This window comes from Bombina bombina, chromosome 1, assembly GCF_027579735.1.
Source record: "Bombina bombina isolate aBomBom1 chromosome 1, aBomBom1.pri, whole genome shotgun sequence".
In the NCBI taxonomy this organism is placed as follows: domain Eukaryota; kingdom Metazoa; phylum Chordata; class Amphibia; order Anura; family Bombinatoridae; genus Bombina; species Bombina bombina.
This window is the reverse complement of record NC_069499.1, coordinates 1,211,634,138-1,211,656,208: the sequence shown is the minus strand read 5'-3', so window position 1 is coordinate 1,211,656,208 and position 22,071 is coordinate 1,211,634,138. Positions and strand designations below refer to the sequence as shown.

General features: G+C 40.9%; 1 protein-coding gene across 1 annotated transcript in view; it reads left to right on the top strand.

Moving 5' to 3' along the window:
* Positions 1–20,415, top strand: part of LRCH2 (leucine rich repeats and calponin homology domain containing 2) — a 600,694-nt gene extending 580,279 nt beyond the window's left edge. The window contains exon 21 of the mRNA XM_053700216.1: positions 20,188–20,415. Within this exon, the coding sequence (XP_053556191.1) occupies positions 20,188–20,307 (120 nt within the window). The 3' untranslated portion in view covers positions 20,308–20,415. The remainder of the gene's footprint in view (positions 1–20,187) is intronic.
* The last annotated feature ends 1,656 nt before the right edge of the window (positions 20,416–22,071 follow it).

Sequence of the window (22,071 nt, the reverse complement as noted above, 5' to 3'; positions counted from 1 at the left end):
CTCTGTAATCAGAGAACAGGGTATTGCGGTATTTCCTTATTTGGACGATATCTTGGTACTAGCTCAGTCTTTACATTCTGCAGAATCTCACACAAATCAACTAGTGTTGTTTCTTCAAAGACATGGTTGGAGGAGGATTTACCAAAAAGTTCTTTGATTCCTCAGACAAGGGTCACCTTTTTTGGTTTCCAGATAGATTCAGTGTCTATGACTCTGTCTCTAACAGACAGGAGACAATTAAAATTGGTTTTAGCTTGTCGGAAACCTTCAGTCTCAGTCATTCCCTTCAGTGGCTATGTGCATGAAGTTTTAGGTCTCATGACTGCAGCATCGGACGCGATCTCCTTTGCTCGTTTTCATATGAGACCTCTCCAGCTTTGTATGTTGAACCAATGGTGCAGGGATTATACAAAGATATCACAATTAATATCCTTAAATCCCAATGTTTGACTCCCTCTGACTTGGTGGTTAGATCAACATCGTATAGTTCAAGGCCTCTTTTGTTCGTCCAACCTGGACTGTGATCACAACAGATGCAAGTCTTTCAGGTTGGGGAGCTGTCTGGGGATCTCTGAGAAACCTCAAGAGGCCAGGTTACCAATCAATATTTTAGAACTTCGTGCTATCTTCAGGGCTCTTCAGGTGTGGCCTCTGTTGAAGAGGGAACCGTTCATTTGTTTTCAGACAGACAATATCACAACTGTGGCATATGTCAATCATCAGGGTGGGACTCGCAGTCCCCAAGCCATGAAAAAAGTATCTTGGATACTTGCTTGGGCGGAATCCAGCTCCTGTCTAATTTCTGCGGTTCATATCCCAGGTATAGACAATTGGGAAGCGGATTATCTCAGCCATCAGACTTTACATCCGGGGGAGTGGTCTCTGTGATTCCGCAGAACGTATGAACGTTTTTCCAGAAAAAAGCAAACACCGATATTGAGACATTCAGTGATCATTTGACATACAAAGCATATATATTTCTTTTCACAGGAATTATATACAATAAGCAAGAAATTGTGCACTTTAAGTAGGGAATTGTGCATATTAAGTTGTTACAATTATAGCAATCCCGAGATCAATTGATACATTAAGTAAGACGTTGTCTTAATCTATTTAAATACATAGAAAGAATTCTGATCAATTATTTTTGTGCTGTTTATACAAAAACGCCAGTAGCTCTTATTTCAAAGCTGATATCTAAGGCACAGTATAGCTTCAGTTCAGAATTTAATGCAAATTCGTTTTATGACTGTTTTTTATCACGGTTTTTTACATGATATAAATTTTATAAGGTTGGCCAACCGACTCTAAACAATATTTCTATGTTTTAAAGACATATATATTTTTTATTTTTATTTATATTTTCATTGTTACATAGATAAATAATTTTTTATATTTGAAACTGTTTTTTGTATTGTAAATCTTTCCTTATGGGGTATTAGCTTTAGGCGCTTGAGAGTCTTATCCTTTACAAAATACAGTTTACTATCTGAAGCTTAGAGGAAGCCTCATGAGACTCAACAGCATACTCCTTACAGCGCATAGTCCATACATTTCCAACAAAAGAGTGGTCTCTCCATCCAGATGTGTTTTCTCAGATTGTTCAGATGTGGGGTCTTCCAGAAATAGATCTGATGGCTTCCCATCTAAACAAGAAACTTTCCAGGTACCTATCCAGGTCCAGGGATCCTCGGGCGGAAGAAGTGGATGTGTTAGCAGTTCCTTGGTGTTAACAACCTGCTTATATCTTCCCGCCACTAGTAGTTCTTCCAAAAGTGATTTCCAAAATCATCATGGAACAATCGTTTGTGTTGCTGGTAGCTCCAGCATGGCCTCACAGGTTTTGGTATGCGGATCTTGTTCGGATGTCCAGCTGCCAACCTTGGCCACTTCCATTAAGGCTAGACCTTCTGTCGCAAGGTCCGTTTTTCCATCAAGATCTCAAATCATTAAATTTGAAGGTATGGAAATTCAACGCCTAGTGCTTAGTCATAGAGGTTTCTCTGACTCAGTGATTAAAGGGACACTCAATCACAATTAAACTTTCATTATTCAGATAGAGCATGCAATTTTAAACAACTTTCCAATTTACTTCCATTAACAAAATGTGCACAGTCTTTTTATATTTAAACTTTTTGAATCACCAGCTCCTACTGAGCATGTGCAAGAATAAGCGTGTATGCATTTGTGACTGACTGATTGCTGTCACATGGTACGTTTATGCATTTGTGATTGGCTGATGGCTGTCGCATGGTACAGTGGGAGTGGAATAAAACATACGGCTAGATTACAAGTTTTGTGTTAGACTTAAAAAGCAGCGTTAGCCTGGCCTAACGCTGCTTTTTAACGCCCGCTGGTATTACGAGTCTTGCAGGTACAAGTGTACCACTCACTTTTTTGGTCAGACTTGGAAATACCGCAAGTCCACTTACATAAATTGCGTATCCTCTTTTTTCAATGGGACTTGCATAGCGCCGGTATTACGAGCCAGCCAAAAAGTGAGCGGTACACTCTCTCCTGTCAAGACTGGTACTGCATATTAAAGTCAGTAGTTAAGAGTTTTACACTACAACGCCGTAGTATAAAACTCTTAACTAAAGTGCTAAAAAGTACACTAACACCCATAAACTACTTATTAACCCCTAAACCGAGGCCCTCCCACATCGCAAACAGTAAAAGAAAAATTTTAACCCCTAATCTGCTGAACCGGACATCGCCGCCACTATAATATATTAATCCCTAAACCGCCACACTCCCGCCTCGCAAACAGTTAAATATTATTAACCCCTAATCTGCCGCCCCCAACGTCGCCGCCACCTACCTACATTTATTAACCCCTAATCTGTCGCCCCAACGTCTCCGCCACTTTATTAGTTATTAACCCCTAAATCTTAGTCTAAGCCTAACCCTAACACCCCCTAACTTAAATATAATTAAAAGAAATCTAACTAAAAATTTCTATCATTAACTAAATTATTCCTATTTAAAACTAAATACTTACCTGTAAAATAAACCCTAAGCTAGCTAGAATATAACTAATAGTTACATTGTATCTAGCTTAGGGTTTATTTTAATTTTACAGGCAAGTTTGTATTTATTTTAACTAGGTAGAATAGTTATTAAATAGTTATTAACTATTTAATAACTACCTAGCTAAAATAAATACAAAAGTACCTGTAAAATAAAACCTAACCTAAGTTACAATTACACCTAACACTACACTATAATTATATAAATTAACTAAATTAAATATAATTAAATAAATTACATACAATTACCTAAATTTAATTAAATTAGCTAAAGTACAGAAAATAGTAAACAAATTACAGAAATTTAAACTAATTACACCTAATCTAATAGCCCTATTAAAATAAAAAAGCCTCCCCCCCAATAAAAAAAAAACCCAAGCCTAAACTAAACTACCAATAGCCCTTAAAAGGGCCTTTTGCAGGGCATTGCCCAAAAGTAATCGGCTCTTTTACCTGTAAAAAAAAATACAAACAACCCCCCCAACAGTAAAACCCACCACCCACACAACCAACCCCCCAAATAAAAACCTATCTAAAAAAACCTAAGCTTCCCATTGCCCTGAAAAGGGCATTTGGATGGGCATTGCCCTTAAAAGGGCAGTTAGCTCTTTTGCCGCCCAAAGTCCCTAACCTAAAAATAAAACCCACCCAATACACCCTTAAAAAACCTAACACTAACCCCCTGAAGATCGACTTACCGGGAGACGTCTTCATCCAAGCCGGGTGAAGTGGTCCTCCAGACGGGCAGAAGTCCTTATCCAAGCCGGGCAGAAGTCTTCATCCAGACGGCATCTTCTATCTTCATCCATCCGGCGCGGAGCGGGTCCATCTTCAAGACATCCGACGCAGAGCATCCTCTTCATCCGACGACTAACACAGAATGAAGGTACCATTAAGTGACGTCATCCAAGATGGTGTCCCTTATATTCCGATTGGCTGATAGAATTCTATCAGCCAATCGTAATTAAGGTAGAAAAAATCCTATTGGCTGATGCAATCAACCAATAGGATTGAAGTTCAATCCTATTGGCTGATCCTATCAGCCAATAGGATTGAGCTTGCATTCTATTGGTTGATTCTATTGTCATTAAATCAATCTCTCCTCCTTGGAGTCTTAATTTGGTGTTGAAGGCCTTACAGGCTCCTCCTTTTGAGCCTATGCATTCTTTGAACATTAAACTACTTTCATGGAAGTGTTGTTCCTTTTGGCCATCTCTTCTGCTAGATATTCTGAATTATCTGCTCTTTCTTGTGAATCTCTTTTTCTGGTTTTCCATCAGGATAAGGCAGTTTTGCGGACTTCATTTAAATTCTTACCTAAGGTTGTGAATTCTAACAACATTAATAGAGAAATTGTTGTCCCTTCTTTGTGTCCTAATCCTAAGAATTTATTGGAGAAATCCTTACATTCTTTAGATGTGGTAAGAGCTTTGAAATATTATGTTGAAGCTACTAAAGATTTCAGGAAGACTTCTAGTCTATTTGTTATCTTTTCTGGTTCTAGGAAAGGTCAGAAGGCTTCTGCCATTTCCTTGGCATCTTGGTTAAAGCTTTTGATTCATCAGGCTTATTTTGAGTCGGTCAGGCCCCGCCTCAGAGAATTACAGCTCATTCTACTAGATCAGTCTCCACGTTGTGGGCTTTTAAGAATGAAGCTTCAGTTGATCAGATTTGCAAAGCAGCAACTTGGTCTTCTTTGCATACGTTTACTAAATTCTACCGTTTTGATGTATTTGCTTCTTCGGAAGCAGTTTTTGGTAGAAAAGTTCTTCAGGCAGCTGTTTCAGTTTATGTTTTAAGTTAAGAAAAAAATATTTTTTTGGTTGTAGATTTAATTTTCTCAGGGGAAACCGGCTTTTATTATTTTATCCCTCCCTCTCTAGTGACTCTTGTGTGGAGTTCCACATCTTGGGTATTTCTATCCCATACGTCACTAGCTCATGGACTCTTTCCAATTACATGAAAGAAAACATAATTTATCTAAGAACTTACCTGATAAATTCATTTCTTTCATATTGGCAAGAGTCCATGAGACCCACCCTTTTTATGGTGGTTATGATTTTTTTGTATAAAGCACAATTATTTCCTAATTCCTTTGTTGATGCTTTTTACTCCTTTTTCACCCCACTACTTGGCTATTCATTAAACTGAATTGTGGGTGTGTTGAGGGGTGTATAGGCATTTTGAGGTTTGGGAAACTTTGCCCCTCCTGGTAGGATTGTATATACCATACATCACTAGCTCAGGGACTCTTGCCAATATGAAAGAAATTAATTTATCAGGTAAGTTCTTACATAAATTATGTTTTTGGGATGAAACCTTAATCTAACTTTCATCACAAACCTGGATAGATTGAATAGCAAATTAAAGAATAAAGGAGACAGGAAATCACATATTTGACAAAAGTTTTGTAATAAAATAGGCACCCGGGATATATGGAGGCTACAGAATCCAGATACAAAAGCATTCACTTGCCTGTCCAAGAGTCATCAGACGCTATCACGGATAGATATGTTTTTAGTAACTGACTTTCTGACAAAATACGGAATTAAATCTGATATTAAGGAGAGAGTTCTTTCTGACCACGCAATTTTTTCATTAGAAATTAAACTTTAAAACATGTCAAATAGTTTAAATGCATACCTTGCAAATCGTACAAAATATTTTTGGGTAAATACATACACTTGAAATCACAAAGAAATTTCTTCTTAAAGCAGAACATGATACAGGAGGATATGTGGATGAAAGCATTATATGGAGGATTCAGAGGCAGATCAGCTAAATATTTAGCCACTATTACACGACAAAGAGCAAATAAACATATTGATTGAAAAGATACACAACTGGGAAGCAGACTTTCTCAATCGTCAATCTACATCCGGGGGAATGGTCTCTTCACAAGGATGTGTTCGATCAGATTGTGGATCTTTGGGGTCTCACTGAGAATAGATCTGATGGCTTCTCATTTTACTTCCTAGGTACTTTGCGAGGTCCAGGGATCCTCAGGCAGAGTTTGTGGATGCTCTAGTAGCTCCTTGGTCATTTAAGCTTGCTTATCCATTTCCTCCTCTGGTACTTCTTCCAGAGTGATCTCCAAGATAATCCTAGGAAAATCACCAGTAATCCTGATTGCCTCAGCTTGTCCTTGCAGAATGTGGTATGCAGATCTGGTTCAGATGTCCAGTTGCCCTCCTTGGCTTCTTTCTCTAAGGTCAGACCAACTGTCTCAAGGTCTGCTTTATCTGGATCTCAAGTCTCTGAACTTGGTGGCATGGATATTGAATGTTTAGTCCTTAGACATAGAGGATTCTCTGATTCTGGGATTGAAACCTTAATTCCAGCTCATAAGCCTGCAACTAGGAAGATTTATCATAAGGTTTGGAAGGCCTTTATTTCTTGGTGTATAGGTCATGGTTTTTCCTGGCATTCTTTTAGAATTTCTAGGATTTTTTAGTTCTTACCGGATGGTCTTTTCTGGATGAAATTTATTCTTTAGTGACTGTGGGAAAAGAGCTTTTCTTCCTCAACAGTAGAAGTCTAATGGTAATTCTAGAGCTTCTAACCATATTTGGTTCTATAAGTTTGTCCTGGAAACCAAACCCTAATTGGAACAGGTATAAACAGTCCAAGAAGCCTGTTTCCACTACTAAGTCTGTAAGTGCGGCTCCCGATCCAGATCTTCTGGTAGGGGGTAGATTACGCATTTTTCAATGCTCTGAGGAAGGATTCTTCTGACTGTCTGTTCCAATGAATCCTGTTAAGGCAGGAGCCTTTTTTTAAGTAAATTTCAGATCTGGAATCGGTAGGATTATAAGTTCCAGTTTCTTCTTTCTTGGGAACAGTAAAGAGGCTGAATAAAATCCCTGGCACTGTACAAAATCTGGAAATTACAGACCTGGAGACCATTGGGGCGGTTCTTACTCTTGTCCAAAGAGGACAGTTTAATGTACTCTATAGATCTGTAGAATGTTTATCTTCATAACCCTATTTACAGGGAGCATCATCAATTTCTAAGATTTGCATTCTTGGACAAGCATTTTCAGTTTGTTGCTCTACCGTTTAGTCTGGTTATCGTTCTCAGAATTTTTACAAAGGTTCTGGGGTCTCCCTGGCGATGACGGAGGTTTCCCGAATTCTGACTTGGGCAGAAAGAAATTTCTGTATAATATTTGCAGTAAATATTCTAGGGGTGAACACCCAAGGGAATGGTCTCTTCGTCTGGAAGTCTTCAGTCAAAATGTAGACCTATGGGGTCTGCTGGAAGTGGGCTTCTTGTTTTTAAGTGCAAACTCCCAAAGTATTTTGCGAGCTCCAGAGATCCCCAGGTGGAGTTTTACAGATGCTCTAGTAGCATATCATTTGTAGCTCCTTGGTTGTTTAGGCTGCATTACTTTTCTCTTGTAAGGTGTATCCAGTCCACGGATCATCCATTACTTGTGGGATATTCTCATTCCCAACAGGAAGTTGCAAGAGGATCACCCACAGCAGAGCTGTTATATAGCTCCTCCCCTAACTGCCATATCCAGTCATTCTCTTGCAACTCTCAACAAGCATGGAGGTAGTAAGAGAGAGTGGTGAAATATAGTTAGTTTTTATTCTTCAATCAAAAGTTTATTTTTAAATGGTACCGGAGTTGTACTATTTATCCCAGGCAGTAAATAGAAGAAGAATCTGCCTGCGTTTTCTATGATCTTAGCAGCTTGTAACTAAGATCCATTGCTGTTCTCACATATGTCTGAGGAGAGAGGTAACTTCAGCGGGAGAATGGCGTGCAGGTTATCCTGCTATGAGGTATGTGCAGTTACAATTTTTTCTAGAGATGTAAATGCTAGAAAATGCTGCTGATACCGGATTAATGTAAGGTAAGCCTAGATACAGTGATTTAATAGCGAATGGTATCATGCTTACTCTCAGAGGTAATACTCTTATAAAATTACAATATAAAATGTTTGCTGGCATGTTTAAGCGTTTTTATATATGTTCTTGGTGATAAAACTTTATTGGGGCCTAGTTTTTCCGCATGGCTGGCTTAAATTTTGCCTAGAAACAGTTTCCTGAGGCTTTCCACTGTTGTAGTATGAGTGGGAGGGGCCTAATTTAGCGCTTTTTTTGCGCAGTTAAAATTACAGACTGAGATATCCAGCTTACCTCAGGAGTCCCCTGAATGCTATAGGACATCTCTAAAGAGCTCAAAGGCTTTCCAAAGTCGTTTATTGGGGAAGGTAGGGCCACAGCAGGCTGTGGCAGTTTGTTGTGACTGTTAAAAAACGTCTATCGTTTTTTTGATCCGTTTTTTGAACTAAGGGGTTAATCATCCATTTGCAAGTGGGTGCAATGCTCTGTTAGCTTATTACATACACTGTAAAAATTTCGTTTGATTTACTGCCTTTTTTCACTGTTTTTCAAATTCTGACAAAATTTGTTTCTCTTAAAGGCACAGTACCGTTTTTTATATTTGTCTGTTAACTTGATTTAAAGTGTTTTCCAAGCTTGCTAGTCTCATTGCTAGTCTGTACAAACATGTCTGACATAGAGGAAACTCCTTGTTCATTATGTTTAAAAGCCATGGTGGAACCCCCTCTTAGAATGTGTACCAAATGTAATAATTTCACGTTAAGCAATAAAGATCATATTCTGTCTTTAAAAAATTTATCACCAGAGGAATCTGACGAGGGGGAAGTTATGCCGACTAACTCTCCCCACGTGTCAGATCCTTTGACTCCCGCTCAAGGGACTCACGCTCAAATGGTGCCAAGTACATCTAGGGCGCCCATAGCGTTTACTTTACAAGACATGGCGGCAGTCATGGATAATACACTGTCAGCGGTATTAGCCAGACTGCCTGAATTTAGAGGAAAGCGAGATAGCTCTGGGGTTAGACGAAATGCAGAGCATACTGACGCTTTAAGAACCATGTCTGATACTGCCTCACAATATGCAGAAGCTGAGGAAGGAAAGCTTCAGTCTGTGGGTGATGTTTGTGACTCAGGGAAGATGATGCAACCTGATTCTGATATTTCTACATTTAAATTTAAGCTTGAACACCTCTGCGTATTGCTCAGGGAGGTTTTAGCTGCTCTGAATGACTGTGATACAATTGCAGTTTCAGAGAAATTGTGTAGACTGGATAAATACTATGCAGTGCCGGTGTGTACTGATGTTTTTCCAATACCTAAAAGGTTTACAGAAATTATTAATAAGGAATGGGATAGACCAGGTGTGCCGTTCTCTCCCCCTCCTATTTTTAGAAAAATGTTTCCAATAGACGCCACCACACGGGACTTTTGGCAGACAGTTCCTAAGGTGGAGGGAGCAGTTTCTACTCTAGCAAAGCGTACTACTATCCCTGTCGAGGACAGTTGTGCTTTTTTAGATCCAATGGATAAAAAATTAGAGGGTTACCTTAAGAAAATGTTTATTCAACAAGGTTTTATCCTACAGCCCCTTGCATGCATTGCTCCTGTCACTGCTGCTGCGGCGTTCTGGTTTGAGTCTCTGGAAGAGGCTTTACAGGTAGCGACTCCATTGGATGACATCCTTGACAAGCTTAGAGCACTTAAGCTAGCCAATTCTTTTGTTTCTGATGCCATTGTTCATTTGACTAAACTAACGGCTAAGAATTCTGGTTTTGCTATCCAGGCGCGCAGAGCGCTATGGCTTAAATCATGGTCAGCTGACGTTACTTCAAAGTCTAAGCTGCTTAACATTCCCTTCAAGGGGCAGACCCTATTCGGGCCTGGTTTGAGGGAGATTATTGCTGATATCACTGGAGGAAAAGGTCATGCCCTTCCTCAGGACAGGTCCAAATCAAGGGCCAAACAGTCTAATTTTCGTGCCTTTCGAAACTTCAAGGCAGGTGCAGCATCAACTTCCTCTAATGCAAAACAAGAGGGAACTTTTGCTCAGTCCAAGACGGTCTGGAGACCTAACCAGACCTGGAACAAAGGTAAGCAGGCCAAAAAGTCTGCTGCTGCCTCTAAGACAGCATGAAGGAACGGCCCCCTATCTGATAACGGATCTAGTAGGGGGCAGACTTTCACTCTTCACCCAGGCGTGGGCAAGAGATGTCCAGGATCCCTGGGCATTGGGAATTATATCTCAGGGATATCTTCTGGACTTCAAAGCTTCCCCCCCAAAAGGGAGATTTCACCTTTCACAATTATCTGCAAACCAGATAAAGAGAGAGGCATTCTTACATTGTGTACAAGACCTCCTAGTTATGGGAGTGATCCATCCAGTTCCAAAGGAGGAACAGGGATTTTACTCAAATCTGTTTGTGGTTCCCAAAAAAGAGGGAACCTTCAGACCAATTTTGGATCTAAAGATCTTAAACAAATTCCTCAGAGTTCCATCATTCAAGATGAAAACTATTCGTACCATCCTACCTATGATCCAAGAGGGTCAATATATGACTACAGTGGATTTAAAGGATGCTTATCTTCTCATTCCGATACACAAAGATCATCATCGGTTTCTCAGGTTTGCCTTTCTAGACAGGCATTACCAGTTTGTAGCTCTTCCCTTTGGATTAGCTACAGCCCCAAGAATTTTTACGAAGGTTCTGGGGTCACTTCTGGCGGTCCTAAGGCCGCGGGGCATAGCAGTGGCCCCTTATTTAGACGACATCCTGATACAGGCGTCAAACTTCCAAATTGCCAAGTCTCATACGGACATAGTACTGGCATTTCTGAGGTCGCATGGGTGGAAAGTGAACGAGGAAAAGAGTTCTTTATCCCCACTCACAAGAGTTTCCTTCCTAGGGACTCTGATAGATTCTGTGGAAATGAAAATGTACCTGACGGAGTCCAGGTTATTAAAGCTTCTAAATTCCTGCCGTGTTCTTCATTCCATTCCGCGCCTTTCGGTGGCTCAGTGCATGGAAGTAAACGGCTTAATGGTAGCGGCAATGGACATAGTGCCGTTTGCACGCCTACATCTCAGACCGCTGCAACTATGCATGCTCAGTCAGTGGAATGGGGATTACACAGATTTGTCCCCTCTACTAAATCTGTACCAAGAGACCAGGGATTCTCTTCTCTGGGGGCTATCTCGGGTCCATCTGTCCAAAGGTATGACCTTTCGCAGGCCAGATTGGACAATTGTAACGACAGATGCCAGCCTTCTAGGTTGGGGTGCAGTCTGGAACTCCCTGAAGGCTCAGGGATCGTGGACTCAGGAGGAGACACTCCTTCCAATAAATATTCTGGAACTGAGAGCGATATTCAATGATCTTCAGGCTTGGCCTCAGTTAGCAACTCTGAGGTTCATCAGATTTCAGTCGGACAACATCACGACTGTGGCTTACATCAACCATCAGGGGGGAACAAGGAGTTCCCTCGCGATGTTAGAAGTCTCAAAGATAATTCGCTGGGCAGAGACTCACTCTTGCCACCTATCAGCTATCCATATCCCAGGTGTAGAGAACTGGGAGGCGGATTTTCTAAGTCGTCAGACTTTTCATCCGGGGGGGTGGGAACTCCATCCGGAGGTGTTTGCTCAATTGATTCATCGTTGGGGCAAACCAGAACTGGATTTCATGGCGTCTCGCCAGAACGCCAAGCTTCCTTGTTACGGATCCAGGTCCAGGGATCCCGAGGCGACGCTGATAGATGCTCTAGCAGCGCCTTGGTCTTTCAACCTGGCCTATGTGTTTTCACCGTTTCCTCTGCTCCCTCGACTGATTGCCAAAATCAAGCAGGAGAGAGCATCGGTGATTTTGATAGCGCCTGCGTGGCCACGCAGGACCTGGTATGCAGATCTAGTGGACATGTCATCCGTTCCACCTTGGACTCTGCCGTTAAGACAAGACCTTCTACTACAAGGTCCCTTCAATCATCCAAATCTAATTTCTCTGAGACTGACTGCCTGGAGATTGAACGCTTGATTTTATCAAAGCGTGGCTTCTCCGAGTCAGTCATTGATACCTTAATACAGGCACGAAAGCCTGTCACCAGGAAAAGGATATGGCGTAAATATCTTTATTGGTGTGAATCCAAGGTCAGGATTCCCAGGGTATTATCCTTTCTCCAAGAAGGTTTGGAAAAAGGATTGTCAGCTAGTTCCTTAAAGGGACAGATTTCTGCACTGTCTATTCTTTTGCTCAAGCTTCTGGCAGATGTTCCAGACGTTCAGGCATTTTGTCAGGCTTTAGTTAGAATCAAGCCTGTGTTTAAACCTGTTGCTCCGCCATGGAGCTTAAATCTGGTTCTTAGGGTTCTTCAAGGAGTTCCGTTTGAACCTCTTCATTCCATAGATATCAAACTTTTATCTTGGAAAGTTCTTTTTTTGGTAGCTATTTCCTCGGCTCGTAGAGTCTCCGAATTATCTGCCTTACAATGTGATTCTCCTTATCTGATCTTCCATACGGATAAGGTAGTCCTGCGTACCAAACCTGGGTTTTTACCTAAGGTGGTATCTAACAAGAATATCAATCAAGAGATTGTTGTTCCATCCTTGTGTCCTAATCCTTCTTCAAAGAAGGAACGTCTATTACACAATCTGGACGTGGTTTATGCTTTAAAGTTTTACTTACAAGCTACTAAAGACTTTCATCAAACATCTGCTTTGTTTGTTGTCTACTCTGGACAGAGGAGAGGTCAAAAGGCTTCGGCAACCTCTCTTTCTTTTTGGCTAAGAAACATAATCCGCTTAGCCTATGAGACTGCTGGCCAGCAGCCTCCTGAAAGGATTACAGCTCATTCTACTAGAGCTGTGGCTTCCACTTGGGCCTTTAAAAATGAGGCTTCTGTTGAACAGATTTGTAAGGCGGCGACTTGGTCTTCGCTTCATACTTTTTAAAAATTCTACAAATTTGATACTTTTGCTTCTTCGGAGGCTATTTTTGGGAGAAAGCTTTTACAGGCAGTGGTACCTTCCGTTTAAGTACCTGCCTTGTCCCTCCCTTCATCCGTGTACTTTAGCTTTGGTATTGGTATCCCACAAGTAATGGATGATCCGTGGACTGGATACACCTTACAAGAGAAAACATAATTTATGCTTATCTGATAAATTTATTTCTCTTGTGGTGTATCCAGTCCACGGCCCGCCCTGTCATTTTAAGGCAGGTAATTTTTAAATTTAAACTACAGTCACCACTGCACCCTATGGTTTCTCCTTTCTCTGCTTGTTTTCGGTCGAATGACTGGATATGGCAGTTAGGGGAGGAGCTATATAACAGCTCTGCTGTGGGTGATCCTCTTGCAACTTCCTGTTCGGAATGAGAATATCCCACAAGTAATGGATGATCCGTGGACTGGATACACCACAAGATAAATAAATTTATCAGGTAAGCATAAATTATGTTTTTTTTTTTCACCTCTTGTTCTGTTTCCAAGGTTAATAGCCAGGATCAAGCAGGAGGTATATTCAGTAATTCTGATTGCTTCAGCCTGGCCTCACAGGACTTGGTTTGCATATTTGGTCCTGTAGTCCTTTGTGGCTTCTTCCTCTGTGTCACAACCTTCTGTCTCAAGGTCTGTTTTTTCATCAAGATTTAAAATCTCTAATCTTGATGGTTTGGTGATAGTTCAGACCTGTAAACCTGTGACAAGGAAGATTTATTACAAGGTTTGGAAAGTTATTTCCTGGTGTTCAGTTGTCACTCTTTTAAAGTTCCTAGAATTCTTCCATATTTTCAGGATGATTTTGATACGGGCTTATCCACTAGTTCTTTTAAGTTGCAGATCTCTTTCTGTCTTGTTTCACAAGAGGATTGCTAAGTATTCAGAATTTCCTTCTTAATATAAGGAGTCCACGGCATCATTCCTTACTGTTGGGAAATACTGAACTTGGCCACCAGGAGGAGGCAAAGGCACCACAGCAAAAGGCTTAGCTAGCTCTTCCACTTCCCCCATCCCCCAGTCATTCTTTGCCTTTCGTCACAGGAGGATGGCAGAGAAGTGTAATTCGGAGTAGTTCCTTAGTAAGGGTATCTCCTCTTCGATATGGAGCTGGAGTTTAAAGTAGTCTTGTCAGCCTTTCAGTTAGAGCATTAACCAAAGTTAGTCTTGAAATGCAGGGAGAGTCTTTCTGCGAACCCATCCAGACTGCCTGCTAACAGCTCCTAAGCAATCGGTGTTGACGAGTTTCACTGTCTGCTTGCTATCTCACTCAAGTCCATGTCAGAAACGATGCTACAAGACTGTCACACTTGAGAGGCTGTGTTTCTGTTCCACAGCATGGATTCTGGTAAGATAGTTTCAATTTTTACATATGTTGAAAACGCTAGAGGGACAGGGTCACAGTGTGGCTCCTTTTATCTTAATAGAATCATGTGTTAATATCTCCTGAAGGGGATTATTGAACAGTGGGGATTAATCAAATGTGATGCTTTGATTTTATACTGCTTTATGTGTGAGATTTGTTGGGCTCATAGACTGTTTGTTATGTGGCTGGAACGCACAGGTTTTTACTTTTACTTTGAACACTGAGCAGCTTGTAGCTTGGCACGCTTTTTCTCATAGCAGGGGCGGACCTGCCTTGCGCACCATGTGACCGGGAGTGGTCTCGCTTTCATTTCCTCTTTCCTGACCGAGCTGGCTGTCGGAGAAGATGCTTTTTCTCTGTATTGTCTTGGTCTAGGAGGTGGTGAGTGCCCCAGCCATTGGGAGTATAAAGGTGCTGTTTTTTGAGAAATAAGATTGATTTATTTTCTGTGTCCTACTATCATTAGCCTAAGCTATGGAGGATTTTGAGATTCTAGAGGGTACTCCCTCTATTCCAAATAGTAATACCTGTTTATATTGTGAGGAGGCCTTGGTATGCCTGCCCTCTCAACTATGTTCCACATGCCTTGAACAAGTGATAAGGTCTAAGAAAGTTAACTCCTTTAGTACCACTGAGCCGTCCACCTCTGGGGACTCGCCGTCCCATGAGGTGCCTACCCACCAGTCATCTCCTTCTACGCACGCAGCTTCCCGTCGCACGCCTGATCCTCCAGCTGGAGAGAGCCTTTTATCATCAGACTTTACCGCGCAGTTAAAGACCGCAGTGTCTGAGGCCCTCAGTGCTTTACCTTGCCCCGCTAAACACAAGCAAAAGGTTAAACATAGCTCTAGTGCCGTTAACTTTTCCTGTGCCTGTAAAGATAGCGAACATTATTAAGAACGAATGGGACAGAATTGAATCTTCCTTTTCCCCTTTGTCTTCCTTTAAAAAATTATTCCCGGTCCCGGACTTTCAATTGGAGCTGTGGGGTTCCGTCCCTAAGGTGGATGGCGCTATCTCCACGCTTGCCAAGCGTACTACTATCCCGCTTGAGGATAGTTTGACGTTCAGAGAGCCAATGGATAAGAAGATAGAAACTCTTCTAAGAAAGATGTCAACATACGGGATACTTGTTTCAACCGGCAGCGGCTGTTGCCTCGGTTGCTGGAGCAGCTACCTACTGGTACGACTCATTATAGGAATTAATCGAGGTGCAGGGTCCCCTCGACGTTATGCAGGAAAGAATTAAAGCATTGAGAATTGCTAATTCTTTTATCTGCAATTCAAACATGCAGATTATTTCCTTAAATGCTAAGGTGTCTAATTTTTCAGTTCAGACCTGTCGGGCGCTCTGGCTGATGTCCTGGTCTGCGGACATGATTTCTAAGTCTAGACTTCTCTCTCTCCCTTTTAAGGGAAATATTTTTTTTTGGTTCAGGCCTGGACTCCATTATCTCCACTGTTACAGGGGGCAAGGGTGAATTCCTACCGCAGGATAAAAAGAACAAGTCTAAGGGACAAAGTTCTAATTTTTGTTCCTTTCGTTCTAATAAATCCCAATGACAGCAGCCCTCCGCTAAGCACAAGCAAACCAAGAGTACTTGGAAGCCGGCTCAGTCCTGAAATAAATCCAAGCAGAGCAAGAAGCCTGCTGAGTCTAAATCGGCATGAAGGGGCGGCCCCCATCCGGTGCTGGATCGTGTAGGGGGCAGACTGACGCTCTTTTCAGAAGCTTGGTTCAGGGATGTGCAGGATCCATGGGTCCTGGAGGTCATTGCTTAGGGATACAAGATAGGTTTCAAGTCTCATCCACCCAAGGGCGGATTTCTCCTCTCAAGCCTGTCTTCCAGACCAGAAAAGAGGGATGCCTTTCTGGGGTGCGTGCGGGATCTGTCCTCCTTATGGGTCATTGTCCCGGTACCAATCGCATAAAAAAGTTTGGGATACTATTCAAACCTTTTCGTGGTCCCAAAGAAGGAGGGTACTTTTCGCCTGATTCTGGACCTAAAGTGCTTAAACAAATTTCTAAATGTCCCCTCGTTCAGGAAGGACAGTTTATGACCACTGTAGATCTGAAGGATGCTTACCTTCACGTTCAGTTTCTAAGGTTTGCGTTCCTGAACCAGCACTTCAAGTTCATTGCACTTTCGTTTGGTCTAGCTACTATCCCAATAATTTTTATGAAGGTTCTAGGGGCTCTTCTAGCCGTTGCCAGAACCCGGGGTATAGCAGTAGCTCCCTACTTGGACGATATTCTGGTACAAGCACCATCTTTTCGTCTGGCAGAGGACCATTCAGGATCTCTTCTCTCTCTCTCCTTCGATCTCATGGATGGAAGATAAATCTAGAAAAGAATTCTCTTATTTCGAGCACCAGAGTAGAATTCCTGGGTACTATAACAGACTCCATATCCATGAAGATATTTCTAACAGACCAAAGATGTTGCATGCTTGCTTCTGCATGTCTTGCCCTCCAGACCTCCTTAAGGCCCTCTGTGGCTCAGTGTATGAAGGTAATTGGTCTCCTGGTGTCCAGCATGGATGTCATTCCCTTTGCCAGGTTTCATCTTAGACCGCTGCAACTGTGCATGCTGAGACAGTGGAACGGTGAACATTTGGATCTGTCTCAACAGATCTCTCTGGACAACCGGTTGAGAGAATCGCTCTCTTGGTGGCTCTGTCCAGATCATCTTCCCGAGGGACATCCTTCTTAAGACCATCCTGGGAGATTGTGACTACGGATGCAAGTCTATCAGGATGGGGAGCTGATTGGGGTGCCAAGAAGGCACAGGGCCTGTGGTCTCAGGATTAACGCTCCCTCCCGATCAACATTCTGGAACTTTGAGCAGTCTTCAATGCTCTGAAGGCTTGGCCTTTTCTGGGTTTGTCCCGGTTTATCAGATTCCAATCAGACAATATAACCTCAGTGGCTTACATCAACCATCAGGGAGAAAAGAGAAGCTCCCTAGCAATGAGGGGAGATATCTCGAATTCTGGAGTGGGCTGAGGCCCACAGCTGTTCGCTGTCAGCGATCCACATTCCGGGTGTGGACAACTGTGAAGCGGATTTTCTCAGCAGACAAGTGGGGGATGCCGGAGATACATCTCATGGCGTCTCGTCTCAATACCATGCTACCCATATATAGGTCGAGGTCCAGGGATCCTGCGTGAAGATTTAATGCTTAAACCTAGGCAAGAGAGGTTTTTCTGAGAGAACGATTGATACTCTCATTTAAGATCGGAAGCCGTTTATTCGTCGCATCTATCATAAGGTGTGGCGAACCTACTTATTCTGGTGTGAAGAGCGTGGGTTTCCCTGGCATAAGGTTAAGGTTGCCAGGATCCTATTGTTTCTCCAGGATGGATTGGAGAAGGGCCTTTCTGCCAGTTCCCTGAGGGGATAGATTTTGGCCCTATCTGTTTTACGGCACAAGAGGCTCTCAGAGTTTCCCAATTTACAGTCATTTGTTAAGGCTCTGATTAGGATCAGACCTGTGTTTAGATCTAAGGCTCCTCCTTGGAGTCTAAATCTTCTTCTTAAGGTGTTGCAACGGGCTCCGTTTGAGCCTATGCATGAGATTGACATTAAATTGTTGTCCTGGAAGGTTCTTTTTCTACTGGCTATTGCTTCTGCGCGCAGAGTATCTGAGATTGCAGCCTTGCAATATGAGCCTCCTTATCTGGTGTTCCACTCTGATAAGGCTGTCCTATGTACTAAGTTAGGTTTTCTTCCTAAGGTTGTGTCAGTCCGCAACATCAATCAAGAGATTGGGGTTCCTTCCTTGTGTCCAGATCCTCCTTCTGCGAAGGAACGTTTGCTTCATAATCTGGACATGGTTCGCGCCTTGAAGTTCTACCTTCAGGCTACTTTAGACAAACTTCCTCTTTGTTTGTTGTCTATTCAGGAAGCGTAAGCAACAGAAGGTCTTTTCCACTTTCTTATCTTTTTGGTTAAGGAATGTTATCCGCCTTGCGGAGACAGCGGGACATAAACCTCCTCAGAGGATTACAGGTCATTCTACTAGAGCAGTGGCTTCCTCTTGGGCCTTTAAGAATGAGGCCTCTATGGATCAGATTTTTAAGGTGGCTACCTGGTCCTCCTTACAAACTTTTTTCTAAATTTTACAAGTTTGATGTTTTTTTAATCGGCTGAAGCAGCTTTTGGGAGAAAGGTTTTGCAGGCTGTGGTGCCCTCAGATTAGGGTCCGCATCTCTTTTTGTCCCTCCCATTATCATTCATTGTCCTCTAGAGCTTGGGTCTAAGTTTCCCAACAGTAAGGAATGATGCTGTGGACTCTCCTTATATTAAGAAGGAAAACATAAATTATGCTTATCAGATAATTTAATTTCCTTCTGTATATGGAGAGTCCTCGTCCCCCGCCCGTGTTTCCTGATGGGCTTCCCTCTAAATTATATTTCTCTTCTGGCACCGTTTATAACCTGATATTTCTCCTACTGTTCCTTGTTCCCTCAGCAGAATGACTGGGGAATGGGGGAAGTGGGAGAGGTATTTAAGCCTTTGGCTGGGGTGTCTTTGCCGCCTCCTGGTGGCCAGGTTCAGTATTTCCCAACAGTAAGGAACTCTCCTTATACAGAAGGAAATGAAATTATCTGGTAAGCATAATTTATGTTTTTGTCAAGGCTTTAGTCATGATTAAGCCTGTGATTAACCAATGTCTCCTCCATGGAATCTTAATTGGTTTTCAGAATTTTGCAGCTTCCTCCTTTATGAACCTATGCATGTTTTGGATATTCAGGTTTTGTCCTGGAAGGTTTGGCTTCCTTTAGCTATTTCTTCTACTAGAGGAGATTCTGATTGCTCTTTTGTTGTGAACATACTTGTCTTCAGGATAACGCAGTTTTGAGAACTAACTTTGATCTTTTGTTTAAGGTGGTGATGATTGTTCTCTTAGTGTCCTAATCCAAAGAATTCTAAGGAGAAGCTTCTCCATTTTTTGGATATGGTCAGAGCTTTGACGTTCTATTTTGCAGGCTACTTGGGGTTTTTGGCAATTTTTTTACTTGTTTATTCATTTTTCGGGTCCCAGAAAGGTCAGACGGCTACTGCCATTTTGTTAGCCTCTTGATTAAAGTTTTTTCATAAAGCTGACTTGGAGGCAGGTCACTCTTCTTTTAAATGGGTTACTGTCCATTCTTCATGGGCCTTTAAGAATGATGCCTCTTTATTTAATTTGCAAGACAGTTCATAAAATTTTTTCTAAATTCTACCATTTTAAAGTTTCTGCTTCTTCTGAAGCAGATTTTGTTAGGCAAGTCTTTCAGGCAGCTGTTATTGTGCATAAATTATTATTGTATTTATATTTTTTCTAAAAAAAAACTCACAAAAAAACTAATCATCCAATGTATTTGGCATAGTATGTCTGGTCCCGCCCAGATTACTTGTGGGACTCCACAGCTTGAGTATTATTTCCCAGGAGTAATGGATCGTGGAGTCTCACAACATTTATAAAAGAAGTATAATTAATGCTTACCTGATAAATTAATTTATTTCACAGTGGTGAGAGTCCACGAGTCCCCGCCTTATTATTTTTTATTGTAATTGTTTTTTTCTGCCAGTAGTTTGAGTTTGCACCTCTCTTTTCCCAGCTCCTTTTTGTTCTTATTTTCTTTTCCTAACTTCTTCTCTTCTATCTTGACTAGTTTCCAGTAAGATGTTAGGAGTTTTAAAGGCTCTTGGAGTTTTGTGATCTTTGCCTCCTCCTAATGACCAGGAGTATAATTCCCAGTAGTAATGGGTTGTGGATTCTCACCACCATGAAATTAATTAATTTATCAGGTAAGCACAAATTCTATATTTTTTCTGTTAATTAAATCTTAATTTTTTTTAATTTAGCCCAGGAAATTATCAGTTGTCATATTATTTTGATTTGTTTTTTCAATTGAAATATATATTTTACTGAACAAATGTAAAATATCATTATTCTGCTTTTCAGGACAGACTCTGCCTGCCTCATCATATTCTAGAAGAGAGAGGATTGGTTAAAGTTGGTGTCACTGTACAGGCCCTGCTTGAACTTCCTTTACTGAAGGTGTCACAGCTTTCTTCCTTCTGACATGGAATGGAGACTTAAAAGTTGATTTTACATTGTGTTCTCAAGCCTCAGATGTAAAATCATGTAATTTGTAGCTGACCATTATAAAACAATGGAAGTGAAAAATAATCCTGTTGTGCACAGCTACTTTTGTTAAATTCAGTGACATTTACTGAAAAAAATGCACATTTTCCACAATTTCAAATCCAGGTCCATAGTTATCTGTCAATATTTGTAAATTACATTTGTCTTTTTTTTAGGTTTGTGTTACTTTTGTAAAGTGTTGAATTTATTTATATTTTGCAAAAATCTAATTTTCAGTTCAGCATATTTTATTCATATAAAATATTGCTGCAATACTGCAGGCATGTAAATAATGTTACATCTATATGAATCATTTTAGTTTTGAACAAGTAAAAGTCTTCAAAACTATCAGTTTGAGATAATGGACAATTTATTGCACTTCATGTATTATAAATACTCTTAGCATCTTTAGCATTTTATTTTGTGATTTAGTGACTAAAGCTGATCTAATTTGTTTTCTTTTATATGCTTGTAATTTTTTAAGTATTTTTTATAGTAAGACTTGGTGCCAAATTTATTTTTAGTTGTAGACTGTTTACATGTGAAGTGCCTGTGTAACTGACCTTAATAGCTTCAGCCTGTTCTGCAAGCAAAAGTTTAAGACTTGCAGGTATTAGTTTTGTAATATCATTGACAGGGTTTCACTTTTTTTTTCTTTTTGTTTATTTTTTAAAAAACTAGTTTTTTTGGAATTAGTTGATTAAGTTGCAGAATGTAGTTGTGAGCTTTGACAATTTTTTATTTATTTTAAATTTGCTTGTCAACTGATATTTTTATTGAACTGAAACAATATATTATTTAGTAGATAAAATCAGCAACTCACTATCAAGGTTGTATAAATAATGAACATCAGTTATTATAGTTATTTGATTTTGTTTTATTCCATAATGTACATTAGAACAACAACTTGAATACACATATACTGAAATGCAATAGATACTGTTTTTTGTCACCTCTTCTATATGTAATATAGTTGGGGGGGTTCTTCAATGTTTATTTTAAACTCTAAATTCACAAGTCAATTTATCCTTTTTTTTTAATTTGGTAAATATTTCAGAAATAAGCATTAACATATTAGGGAACTTTGTAATTAAGATTTACTCTGCCTGATGCTTTTGTAAGCTATGTGGCAAAATGCTCAGGTTAAATGTAAAATCAAGTCTTGAAATTATTCTTTCTTAGGTGGTGAGAGTCCACGAAAGTCCTTACGTGTGGGAATTCTTCTTCTGGCCACCAGGAGGGGCAAAGACACCATACAGCAGAGCTTTATTCCTCATACTTCCCTTTCCCTCCCAATAGTTCTTTTTCAAGGGAGGAAAAGCATAGAGGTGCTCAGGATCACAGTAACATGTCACTGGTAATTGGATTGGATCATTGTAACATGTCACTGGTAATTGGATTGGATCAGGTAGTCAGACAATCTCTTGATGGACACCCCCCATTACGCTGGGTCTGTGGATGGTTTTCCTGCATTTGTCATGGGTAATAATTACCCCGGACGCCAGTTTGTTAGGTTGCGAAACATTCAGGGGCTTTCAAAGATCTCAGGAAATTTGGTCGCCTCAAGAGGCGAGGCTACCAATAAATGTCTTGGCAGTAGCATATGTCAATAATCAGGGTGGTACCCACAGTTCCTTGGAATTATCTCTCAATCAGAAGATATTCGACCAGTTGGTGCATCACTGGGGTTTTCCAGTGATA